Source organism: Polyodon spathula, chromosome 4, assembly GCF_017654505.1.
Source record: "Polyodon spathula isolate WHYD16114869_AA chromosome 4, ASM1765450v1, whole genome shotgun sequence".
Classification (NCBI taxonomy): Eukaryota; Metazoa; Chordata; class Actinopteri; order Acipenseriformes; family Polyodontidae; genus Polyodon; species Polyodon spathula.
In genome coordinates, this window is record NC_054537.1 from 83,034,027 (window position 1) to 83,046,797 (window position 12,771).

A 12,771-nucleotide genomic window follows, 5' to 3' on the forward strand; every position below is an offset into this window, starting at 1 on the left:
ATATGGTAACAGTATCCTGGGAGTCAGTCAACATGGTTTTAGGAAAGGGAGATCGTGTCTAACTAACCTGCTTGATTTTTTTGAGGATGCAACATCGACAATGGATAATTGCAAAACATATGACATGGTTTATTTTGATTTCCAGAAAGCTTTTGACAAAGTCCCACACAAAAGACTAATTCTCAAACTGAACGCAGTAGGGATTCAAGGAAATGGATGTACATGGATTAGGGAGTGGTTAACATGTAGAAAACAGAAAGTACTGATTAGAGGAGAAACCTCAGAATGGAGTGTGGTAACCAGTGGAGTACCTCAGGGATCAGCATTAGGTCCTCTGCTATTCCTAATCTACATTAATGACTTGGATTCTGGTATAGTAAGCAAACTATTTTCAGATGACACAAAAATAGGAGTAGTGGCAAACACTGTTGCAGCAGCAAAAGTCATTCAAAATGATCTAGACAAGATTCAGAACTGGGCAGACACATGGCAAATGACATTTAATAGAGAAAAGTGTAAGGTACTGCATGCGGGCAATAAAAATGTGCATTATAAATATCATATGGGAGATACTGAAAGTGAAGAAGGAATCTATGAAAAAGATCTAGAAGTTTATGTTGATTCAGAAATGTCTTCATCTAGACAATGTGGGGAAGCTATAAAAAAGGCCAACAAGATATATTGTGAAAAGTGTTGAATTTAAATCAAGGGAAGTAATGTTAAAACTGTACAATGCATTAGTAAGACCTCATCTTGAATATTGTGTTCAGTTCTGGTCATCTCACTATAAAAAAGATATTGCTGCTCTACAAAGAGTGCAAAGAAGAGTGGCCAGAATTATTCCAGGTTTAAAAGGCATGTCATATGCAGACAGGCTTAAAGAATTGAATCTACTCAGTCTTGAACAAAGAAGACTACACCGCGATCTGATTCAAGCATTCAAAATTCTAAAAGGTATTGACAATGCCGACCCAAGGGACTTTTTCGACCTGAAAAAAGAAACAACGACCACGGGTCCTTGTTTGGAGATTAATGGAGATTAGACAAAGGGGCATTCAGAACAGAAAATAGGAGGCACTTTTTACACAGAGAATTGTGAGGGTCTGGAACCAACTCCCCTGCAATGTTGTTGAAGCTGACACCCTGGGATCCTTCAAGAAGCTGCTTGATGAGATTCTGGGATCAATAAGCTACTAACAACCAAACGAGCAAGATGGGCCGAATGGCCTCCTCTCATTTGTAAACTTGTTTATGTTCTTATGTTCTTATGTACTTTAAGTTGGATCCAACATGGTAATTTCACTATTGACCTAAGCTGGATTTTAACCCAAAAAAGACGTGTGCATTTGTCCACTGTACTTAATATTCTTGTACAAAAAAGACTAAAAAGGCTGCTGATTTACGCTAGTTACAGTTTTATTTGTAGTCTGACCTTCATAAAACTGCAAGCACGAAGGAACAGAGTGAAGGTTTTGAAGAATGGAACTATTTGTAAGCATTCGTGTATCTTACTGTATCTTTACTTTGTGTGCCCAATTTAACCCTGATGTGGAAAATAACTTGGAGGCAGTACCCTTCCATTGCTGTTGAAAAGAGACAAATGTTTGTTGACCACAATAAATCAGGCAATGTGTATAAAAAAATAGCTAAAAACCTAAATATACGACTTACCACTATTAGGGCAATAATTAGGAAGTTCAGAACCAGTGGAACAGTGGTAAAATTGCCTGGTAGAGGGCACAAGTGCATCTTGCCCCCACACACAGTGAGGAAAATGGTTCGGGAGGCAAAGAAGAATCCAAGGGAGAATTACAGAACTTGGTTGCATCTTGGGGTCACCAAGTCTCCAAATCTACAATTAGATGCCAACTCCATGCCAATAGCCTATCTGGAAGGGTTGCCAGAAAAAAGCCTTTATTGAGAGCAATCAACAAATGTAAGTGCCTGGAGTTTGCTAAACGGCATTGGCACTTGGATTGGAACTGGATGCTATGGTCAGATGAGACAAAAATAGAGCTCTTTGGCCAAGCACACCAGTGGTTGGTTTGGCGTCGAAAGAAGGATGCGTATGCAGAAAAGAACCTCATACCTACTGTAAAATATGGTGGTGGATCTTTGATGTTATGGGGCTGTTGTGCTTCCACTGGTCCTGGGGCCCTTGTTAAGGTCAACGGCAAGGTCAAGTACCAGGACATTTTAGCCAAAAACCAGACCAAAGAATATCAAGGATCTGGAAAGATTCTGTATGGAGGAATGGTCTAAGATCCCTTCTAATGTGTTCTCCACTCTCATAAAAAATTATAGAAAAAGGCTCAGTGCCATTATCCTTGCAAGGGGAGGGTGCACAAAGTTCTGGAAACAAGGGTGCCAATAATTGACACTTAATTTTTTTGGAAATAAATGTAGAATTTGAGAAATGTGTAATTTTGGTTGATACCCTTGATAAAGTACAATATACTCCACATGTTGGAAAATTACAATATAGCTAATTACCTGTGTTGTTTATTTTATACAGCCTTTTTTGCTCAACTTTATCAAGGGTGCCAATAATTTTGGAGGTGCTTGTAGGGTCACCTCGGGAAAGAGAGCTGGTATTTGCTGTCAGCTAAACAAACACCTAAACCGACATCAGTATGAATCATAAATCACTATTATAAATTGAAAAATGATTAAAGAGGAACATAGATTTGTACCTTAGTTCTATCAAAGGTTAAAAAACATACATTAAAAAATCTGTATTAGAAAATGACTAAAGGGGTGTTTGTCAAGATATTAAATAGAACATTGTCTTATTATTTCCTTAAATTATTTCCATTTTCTAATGATGGGGTTTGGAAGTAGGGTTGTGAACCTACTGATCATTAGCACAATTAAATACACTCTAATACTTTGAATACAGCCCCCTTTATTATTTACCAGTTCAAACTGAGCTCAACTATTAATGGAATACGATTTCAAATGTGTGTTTCTAACAGCTTGTAAACTTGTCAGATATGAAACACTGTTTTTCAGTGGAAGATTCCCTTCAGCAGTAAATGCTGATAATATCACCTTTTCAATCTAATAATAATCACTACAGATGTGGTTACAAGTTATCCTTTAACCAGATCAGACACTAAATAATCCTATTAGAGACATACATAAGTCTGAGAGCCAGCTCCTCTTCAGTGGGGGGTACACAAACATGTTTTCAGTTTTGAATCATCAAAAAAAGTCAGGGAACAGGCACAAGACTATGAAAACCTACTGGAATGAAAGTACATTGCAGTAAAAACGCAGGTCATAAGTACATACAGTACACAGCAAAACTGTGCCTTAACTGCAGTTTATTTCTTACAGTACAGTGATCTGAAATGCCAATTTGATATGGTTATGATGTAACTAAACAACAATTGCGTTCCAGAGAATCCACAGTCAAACTCCACATTGTGTTGTTTAAGGATTAGCTATGTGCAGAAATGTACATTTATGATAAATATATAGAAACAAGTTTAGAAGCCAAATGAGACTTAGCACCTACAACAGAATATGATACCATATGGCAATCATTTTATGATGACATGTATAATTAATAATAATAATAATGCATGTGTTACATTTGTCAAACAGATTTAAATATAAACTTCAGACTTTATGCAGGATTCCTTAACAATAAATATAAGTTTTATATTTGGGATGGAAAACTCTGAGGTTGCCTGAACATGGTCTGTGGGCGCCTAAACATGCTGTCAGCTTGTGGGTGCTGTGCCATTACAGCTCCTGTACTGAAAGCATGATTTAATGGGGCAATGTGTGACAGTGACTTTTATTAAATGACTGACTTTTTGAGAGGCTGACACAGAAATAAAGTTACATCAAACTTAATATCAACTAAAGTAAATACATACTAATATTTTTCTAAAATCTCCAAGCTACTTAAAGTTTTTTTGCATCTCTGACAATTACATAACATAGCGGACTAGCGGGGGAAAAAAAGCTCAGAGAAAGTGAACTGTCAATATTGGGCCTGTTAAGGAATACAGTTCACACAATAGTTGCCATAGGAAAAGGTAATGTAATTTAGCAATCCAAATTGCATTCAGACAACACCACTGAGCAGGACAGCAGACTAGACAATGTTCTTAATTCATGCTGCATATTTGAAAACAAAAAAACATACATATTTAACCTCACTGGGACAGAAAAGCATTGTGGTACTGTATGTGGCATACTGGCCAAACCAAAAAAGCCTCACTTTCAAATCCTGAATGGAGACATGCATGCTCAGCAAGGCTACCACCTAATAGGATCGTAAAATGTTTTTGGATTATCCTGTAAAAATACAGATCATCTGGCTAGTTGGACACCTGTGTCTAACACAAAAACAACAGTAGTTTTAGGAGGCTAACTATTACCTTTTAACTCAAATGAAAGTGTAACAGATGGAGAAATGTCTCAGCCTGCCAATTCTGCAGTCTGGAGCTCTGGCAGATAAGCTCGTTTCTGTGATCTCGATATGCAAGCAGTCTGAAGTGTTTAATGCCATTTTAGCCATTCATCCTCTGTAACCTTGTCATGATTACTGCTCAAGCTTACTGAAGACTAGTCTAGCTCTTGAGCCCATGAGCTACCTCCATAAAGCGATGTAAAGAGTAATAATTGGTATAGAGAGAAAATATTTGTCTTATGATAAGTATAGGTTCTGGACAATTCCCGGATTCACTCATTACAATGTTCTCAACACTGAACAGAATGCACACAACCCTGGAATAAGAAATAACTCCACCCCTATATCTACTATGCTATTTCTACACACCTGTTTATTCTAGCTTCACTGTCAGAGAGCTAGGATTGCCAGTGTGTAATCTTAACAGTGAGTGTTAATGTTTTGTGTTACCTTCATCTTCATCATTGGCTGTAACTGTAATTACAACGAAGCCTACGTCCTTATCTTCCTCCACACTGATCTCGTATACGGGCAGGGGGAAAACGGGCGCATTATCATTCACATCTGTGACAAAAATCCTCACGTAGGCTGTGTCTGCAATGGAAAAATCAAATGCGTCAATATCTACTGTGGAAAGATGACTACCTTCTGTGGTCCTTGTGGTCAGGTTTATCAAGATCTTTTACTCCAAAATACAAAGCACCCAAAGTACTATTTATTTGCAACAGCAACAAGCAACTTTGGAGTAGTACATCTTAATACATCTCTCTGTGTGCAAGTTGTTAAACTTATCTTCCTTATGTATAATTGCTGACAGTTAGGATATTTTCCCTCTCTTCACCCACCCACTGCTTGCAATAAAGAGTAGCCCAATCCTGTAGCTCCTTTCTTAGCAGGAAGAATCAGGGGTTGGTGTCACTCATAAATTGCTTCTATTCTACTGGGCTTCTTGATGTTACAATGCCATTGAATGTCTTCTACTCTAAAATGACCCACACTGACTAGGTCTTCAGTAACACCACATACCTGAGTTAGGCTGTCCCTGCAGACCAGGCCGAGCAGACTCTGAACTGTCCTGGGACTGGACTTCTATGAGGTAGGACCCTTTCTGCTCTCTGTCAAAGGAAACCCGGGTGTATACGACACCAGTCTGTGTATTAATACTGAACAACTGGCAATCCCCACTCTGGTCCTTCAGAATGAGGTAGTTAACCTGAAATATTCCACAAAACAAGAAATCAAGTTAAAAAAACAAAAAAAACAAACATGTTCCATTCATCTCTTTACAGATAACATATCTAATAATTTGTCTACAGTGAAAAAAGGTAATTTTTTTATATAAATAAATAATAACTTCTGTATGTACTGTATATTTTAAACAAAAAATATACTGTTTTTTTTTTTTATTAGATTAGTTTGTTATTCCTTAATTGAGAAGGAGTCATCCAGAGGATTCACCCGGCCTGTATATTGATGGGAGACCGCCAATCAACACAAGCTGCATGGAGGAATGCAGGTACTTTACCAGTGATCCAGTATGACAGTGGAGACTGTGTTCTATTTTATACTGTAAATCATACTGGATATCAAACATTGCATTTCTAACCATTCCATGAAGTCCAGAGTCCAGGTCAGTGGCTGAGACCTGCGCAACTGATGTCCCAACCTCTGCTCCTTCAGGAACAGTGGCCTCATAGGTCGAAGACATGAAGAACGGGACATTGTCATTGACATCTGCATGAAAGAAAGAACGTGGATAGGTCACTAACTGCGACTTTCTAAATGCCTTCAATTTATAATACATTTAAGCCTGTCTGGTTCCAAGTATTTGGAAATTCAGACAATTGTTACATTTTACCAGCACTATAATGTTTTATACGAAGCCTATAAGTTACAGTAAGCCTGTCTCATTGTAATGCTAACAGGCAGATCTTTTTTTTCTACCTGTGAGGCTGATGTAGACTGTGGTGAAGGACGCCAGAGGAACCGCTGCCACGTTCTGGGCTCTGACCCGAAGTGTGAAGAACGTGGTCGTCTCAAAGTCCAGAGGCTCAGCCACGAGGATGGAAGCTGACCCGTCTGCTCTGTTTGGCTTGATGTAGAACCTCACAGGCATGTTGGTTTCTGGAACCTGACCCTCCTCCAGATTGTAAGTGACTCTTGGATCACCCAGGGGAGAGGTTGCTTTTATTGTCTGGAATACCAAGCATAATATACATCAATTTTGTTCAAACACATTTCTATTTCTCAGTATAGAGAAAACGTTCTTAAAACCATTGAAAAATAGACGCTGTCAAAAAGCAACAACAGCATATAAAACAAGAAAATCAAATGTTACCACAGACAAAGAATAAATCAACATTAAACCAAAGGCAACTCCATAGCCATTACTAGTCTTGAAGGGTTCAAATCTAATGCTGTTGCACGGGAGATTGCCAACTCATTTGCATTGTATGTGCCCTGATAAAGCAAATGAAGGCCAAACCAATTAAGCTAGAAGAGTCTTAACATTTAGTTAGAAGCAAGAAGCAGGAATCGAATTATTAAGGGCATGCCACAATCTAGTACCGCAGTAGTAAAGTTTGCTGTATTAAATAATTTAAAACATCCTGGAAGAGTTACTATTCAACTCTGAACATAATTCTGGTACTGATGAAGACATTTTCAGTTTTGTTCCTAAATAAAGCAGCTACATTTCTTACACTTCATATGCAAATTGGCATATATCATTTGTGTGATAAATACTGCTTTATTACATATTTGCCATAACTTTTTTAAACAATAGACTGTAATGCAATACTTATAATATAGGACCGGTACCCAAAGCTGTATCATCAGATATTGAACATCTAAGAAATTACAAACGAAAGAATTCGGCCAATAGGCTTATTGATCCCAAAATCAATATCATAAGATATTGAAAGAGAGGTCAAATAGTTTGTAACAGTGCAGTGATCCATTTGTGACCCCTGGTCCTTGTTTCTTTGTCCCTTCGAAAAATATGTTTTGTGTTTTAGGTTTTTAGGTGAGGAGTGGAGAGGCCATTTGACACAAAAAAGTTTGATGTTTACTTTAACAACACTTTTCACATGTATGCGAGATCTTGTTGGCCCTTTTTTATAGCTTCCCCAATTGCCTAGATGAAGACATTTCTGAGTCAACAAAAACTCCTAGGTCTTTTTCATAGATTCCTTCTCCAATTTATATCTCCCATATGATATTTATAATGTATATTTCCTGCGTGCAGTACCTTACACTTTTCTCTATTAAATGTCATTTGCCATGTATCTGCCCAGTTCTGAATCTTGTCTAGATCATTTTGAATGACCTTTGCTGCTGCAACAGTGTTTGCCACTCCTCCTACTTTTGTGTCGTCTGCAAATTTAACAAGTTTGGAATCTAAATCATTAATGTAGATTAGGAATAGCAGAGGACCTAATACTGATCCCTGTGGTACACCGCTGGTTACCACATCCATTCTGAGGTTTTTCCTCTAATCAGTACTTTCTGTTTTCTACATGTTAACCACTCCCTAATCCATACATGTGTTTCCTTGAATCCCAAGAGTTGTGAGGTTTGCAGAGCTTTCTGGAAATCTAAATAAACCATGTCATATCTTTGAATCCATTAGGATGTTGCATCCTTGATTAAGCATCAGAAGTACCCTGTAGTTCAGGGACTGAGAAGTCCAATAGGTGATATCCGTGGGTAGATTGTTCTATTGAGGGGCAAGGCTGGAGAAGGGCTCGGGAGGAGGGGGAGTGGAGGGGGTGGGTACAGCTAATCTTCCGGTGGCAGAGGAGACAGAGGGTGTAGGGAGAAATAATAGTCTGGATGCGAGCGACGATAGGGGGCCAGTAGAGGGAGCGGAGCAGCAGTGTAGCATGGGAGAACCTAGGAAAAGAAAAGACAAGGTGGGCCGCAGAGTTTTGGATGAGCTGGAGCGGACAGTAACGGATGCAGGGAGGCTGGCCAGGAAGGAGTTGCAAGAGACAGAGGGTGAGCCACGCTAGGATACGTGCTATGTGTGATCGGAGAGGTAGGAGGAGAACCAGACAAGAGCAGTGCCAGAAAGTCCCAGGTCATCGAGGGAGGGCAGAAGAATTGAGTGGTCAACTGTATCAAAGGCAGTAGAGAGGTTGAGTAGATGCAGAGGAGAGGGAGGCGGCATGGGCAGAGAGTAGCGATAGTGATGAAGAGAAGAGCAGTTTCAGTGGAGTGTGCCGGGTGAAAATCGGATTGGAGGGGGTCGAGCAGAGAATTTTTTTTTCAGGAAAGCAGAGAGCTGGCGATGTACCGCTTGCTCAAGAATTTTTGAGAGGAAAGGGAGAAGGGAGAAAGGACGTTTTTTTAAGATGGGGGTGATGCAGGCCTGTATGAAAGCAGAGGGTAGGAGCCAGAGAGCAGGGAGGCATTGATAAGTGAGGAAATGAAAGGGAGTAGAGCAGGGGCAGCAGCCTGGAAGAGATGAGTGGGGAGGGGGTCCAGAGCACACATGGTGGGTTTTATTCAAAGCAGCAATTACAGGACACTTTATACAGAAATGCAGCTTTTACTTCTGAACATTAGTACCTCTGAACAGTTCATTTCTTGTTAAGAAGAATACCTCTGGTGCGACAGGGTTTCTGTTAGACAAAATGGAAAGGCTTTACATCGGGATGAATGGCAAGTTAGTTCAGTGAGGTGTGACGTGAGCTTGTGCCAGGATGGATGAGATGTGGGGAACTCAAATCCACTTTAAAATTCACCTAATTGTCTGGCCCACACAACCTGAATCAGATATTATTAAAAGAATACAGTTTAACAAGATTAACTGAACATAGTGAGAGCATGATAAAACAACAACTTTCTTTTAGTATTACTACTTATACAACACATTTTGAGAGATCTAGCCTCAAATATTTTTTTTCTTGTTTGATGCTTCTGAGTGTTTTGTTTTGTTTTTTACCAGATCTCATTTTGGAATCTACTTTGCATTCATTCAAACAGTTACGCCATTTAACAAGGCCTAATACTACAACAAAATGACAGCAAAGCCCACTGCTACAAGTCACTGCACATTGCTTAGCAGATGCAAAGCTTGACCCAAAGAAAGTATCTCTGAATTATTTCATCCAGGCTTAAAGTGTTCTTTTTCCATATGTTGTGCTTGTCATAATGCTGGCAGCAGTGTGGCACCCTCCCCTGTCAAGCTGCAATGTGGAGGCAGGGGAAGTCGGGCTGTTTATTTGGAGGAAAAATAGACCTTAATATTGCAACATAAATAATAAATAAGTATTAATGCATCGAAAACAGGGCATCTTCAGAGAATAAGAAGGGGCAGCTTTTACAAGTTTGCAGTTGGTAAAATCCCCTTCCACACTTTAGTTTTAAGCAATTTAAGCAAAGGGCCAAGAAATGTATTCAAATGGAGGCTAGTGAACGACGTATACACAAGTGAATTATTCATAACACCATGAGTTCATTTAAATTAATAGTTTAGATTGCCTGTCAAGAGACACAAACTTGCATGACCGTGAAACCCACGCAATTAATTTTCCTGTGTGATTCATTGGGGGTACCACCACCACTTAATGAAAATGATATTCCCATTAACCAAGCATGTGCAGGAACAGGGGCCCTTAATTACTTCCTCAAGGTTGCAGTTACTGCGTTTTGAAGTCACTAATTATCATTTCTTGAAATGATTCCCTCAATGAGACAGGGGATATTTAATATTTAAGACAGAAAGACAGATGGGAAAAGAAGAAAAAAACAATGAATACTCGCAAGACAGCAGGGCAACAGAGTACAGCTAATAAAGGTGTTATAAAAGCATTGAACTGCGTGTTTGCGCCATTTAACAAGCCTATTTAGTATTTAGACTGCAAATTAATTTACCCTTGGAATTCTCCCTACTTACAAAATGCATCTGGTCAGTTATATAACAAAATAAATCCACACATATGGAGAAAATATGTGATATATTGAAATATTGTTTGGTATACAATGATGCAGTATTATAGTTTTACTTTTATGCATCCACGTTCACTGCTTTTTGATGGCAGCACACAGAGTACAACGCTACAGAATAACAGTCACTGCATGCGACCAGGTACACTGACTCACTGACACATGACAGGTCACATAGTGGAGGGACTTCCAAAGCAAAGTGTCATACTAAACAGTTACACTGACAGGTTCCATTATTTCTGAACCTTTTATCAATATCTGAAGAAACACTAAGAATGGAACACATATTGTGGAGATACACATTGTGGTTATTCTGCTGACACAGAAGCACACTGGTACTGACATGGCTCCATGACACTGTAATCCCCTATAAATGTTTACCATTATATTTGCACTCTAATTTTTGAGTTTTTCCTTGCTTTTCCTATGGTTATACAGTGCATTTACCATAGTCATATTTGTTTATCTTACCTGTCTTTGCTTCACAATGCTTGTCTATGCTTTACCATGCACTGTTGATACCTATAGCAGACTCATTGCATTACATTCTATGTTATCATTCATGTCATCACCTACATAAATCATTAAAAAAAAGAAATAAAAGCACGTCAATTGCACTTATAAAACAACTGAAAAATCTCATTAAATTATGTTTTAGACCTCATTTATATGCAGAGTCATGCATTTGCAACCAATCAAACACCATCCAATTAGTAGAGAACATTATCACTTCTTAATTTAAACAACAATCTGCCAGTGTAATTACAGTAATTATAGCATGATGCATACTGTTCTCTACTTTCATCCATATTTATATACTTTTTACAAAAGTGCTGCTGAAAATACAATACAACTGTGTATAGAATAAGTAAACATTTCTTCTGTGTAATGTGATTTCACAATATATATTTCATGATATTGCTGCCATCAACTGAAAGTTCTTACAGATGGGATTTGGATAGTCAATAAATGTACTGTTCCTGGTGATAATAATAGGCTGTAATCAGTTCTTAGAATTGGTTAGCCAGTGTATGTACATTTACATTAAAAGAGATCTTCATGTCCCAAGAAACCATATAAATATGTGAAACAGCTGTACAGCTACAGCCAACAGATTTAACATCATGTGATGTAGTCAAAGAAACTACAAAATGACATCGCAAAAGTCACAGTAATAGTACTAATTTTGAAATGTTATATATATTTTTTTGTCAGTTTTTGGCTAAGTATATGGAAAACTACAAAGTGGTATGTAATTCAATATGTTAACGTAACATTATTCAGCAGGTTTCTTTTGACTTTATGAAGCAAAATTAGTTCATTCTTTTTATAAATGTAGCCAATTATTATTTTTTATTATTTTCTCCCGAATTTAGTCGTCCAATTGTTTTTAGGCTCAGCTCACTGCTACCACCCCTGTGCTGACTTGGGAGTGCTGAAGACGAGAGACACGCTGTCCTCTGAACTGTGTGCTGTCAGCTGATCTCTTCTTTACACACTGCAAGCTAACCATGCAGCCACCTCAGAGCTATGGCGTCAGAGGACAACGCAGCCCTGGGCAGCTTACAGGCAAGCCTACAGGTGTCCGGCCATAGCTATAGATATCAGGGCACATCTTGTGAAGTCTTTTATCTCCTTACCACTATTTTCGTGTCCCGGATGGTGTTTTCAGGGAGCGTGACCCAGTACTCTCCCTGCTCCCATTGTGGGGGCTGGTTGTGCACGTTGGTAATGGTAACAGTGAGGTCCACCATGCTGCTTCTGTTACCTCCATCTGTAGCTATGATGTGCCGGTTGATATGGGAAGTCTGGAAATTGAACACGATTTATGAACTTTAGGTAACCCAAAAGATTTTGAAGGATGATTTCACCTGACAAATCTGGTGGACCTAATGTGGACCTTAATCCAAGATCACACTTATCAAACTACTGAATGCAAAAAAAAAAAAAAAAAAGACATGGAAGAACATGGTTCTCTGCAAAGTGTTAGAGCAGACCGCTGCGCTGCCCTTTCTGTTTTCATAGCAGCCTGTTCAAGAACATTCATGAATGACTCAAAAGCTAAAAACTATGAAATGTACTTTAATAATTTAACAAGAGAAAACCTACAACTTTCCCTCAAAGGACTCTTTCTTCAAACATTAATTTTAGGGTAATGGGAGCTGTCCTCATCATGCCTAATGAATACAAGTACAATATGGCTTATTTGGTTTTCGAAATTAACAGTGAAACATACGTATTTTGATTCTGTTACTACATTAGGTTTAGGGGTACAGTCTATGAACAGTCTTGTCATGATATCTTATGGAGGCGGATGAGTTATGGTATTTTACTTTAAAAGGAGATTGCACCCCTCGAGCCTGACTGGTGCATTTATACATACCATTTCTCTA

The 12,771-nt window shown here is 38.6% G+C and overlaps 1 protein-coding gene across 1 annotated transcript in view; it reads right to left on the minus strand.

The window, feature by feature from the left end:
- The window catches only part of LOC121314971 (neural-cadherin-like), a 76,885-nt gene that overhangs the window by 16,802 nt on the left and 47,312 nt on the right, over window positions 1-12,771 (minus strand). Inside the window, exons 12-16 of the mRNA XM_041248777.1 lie at window positions 12,019-12,186; window positions 6,371-6,620; window positions 6,033-6,160; window positions 5,453-5,639; window positions 4,877-5,020 (exon numbers count right to left, since the gene is read on the minus strand). Coding sequence (XP_041104711.1) covers window positions 4,877-5,020; window positions 5,453-5,639; window positions 6,033-6,160; window positions 6,371-6,620; window positions 12,019-12,186 — 877 coding nt within the window. The remainder of the gene's footprint in view (window positions 1-4,876; window positions 5,021-5,452; window positions 5,640-6,032; window positions 6,161-6,370; window positions 6,621-12,018; window positions 12,187-12,771) is intronic.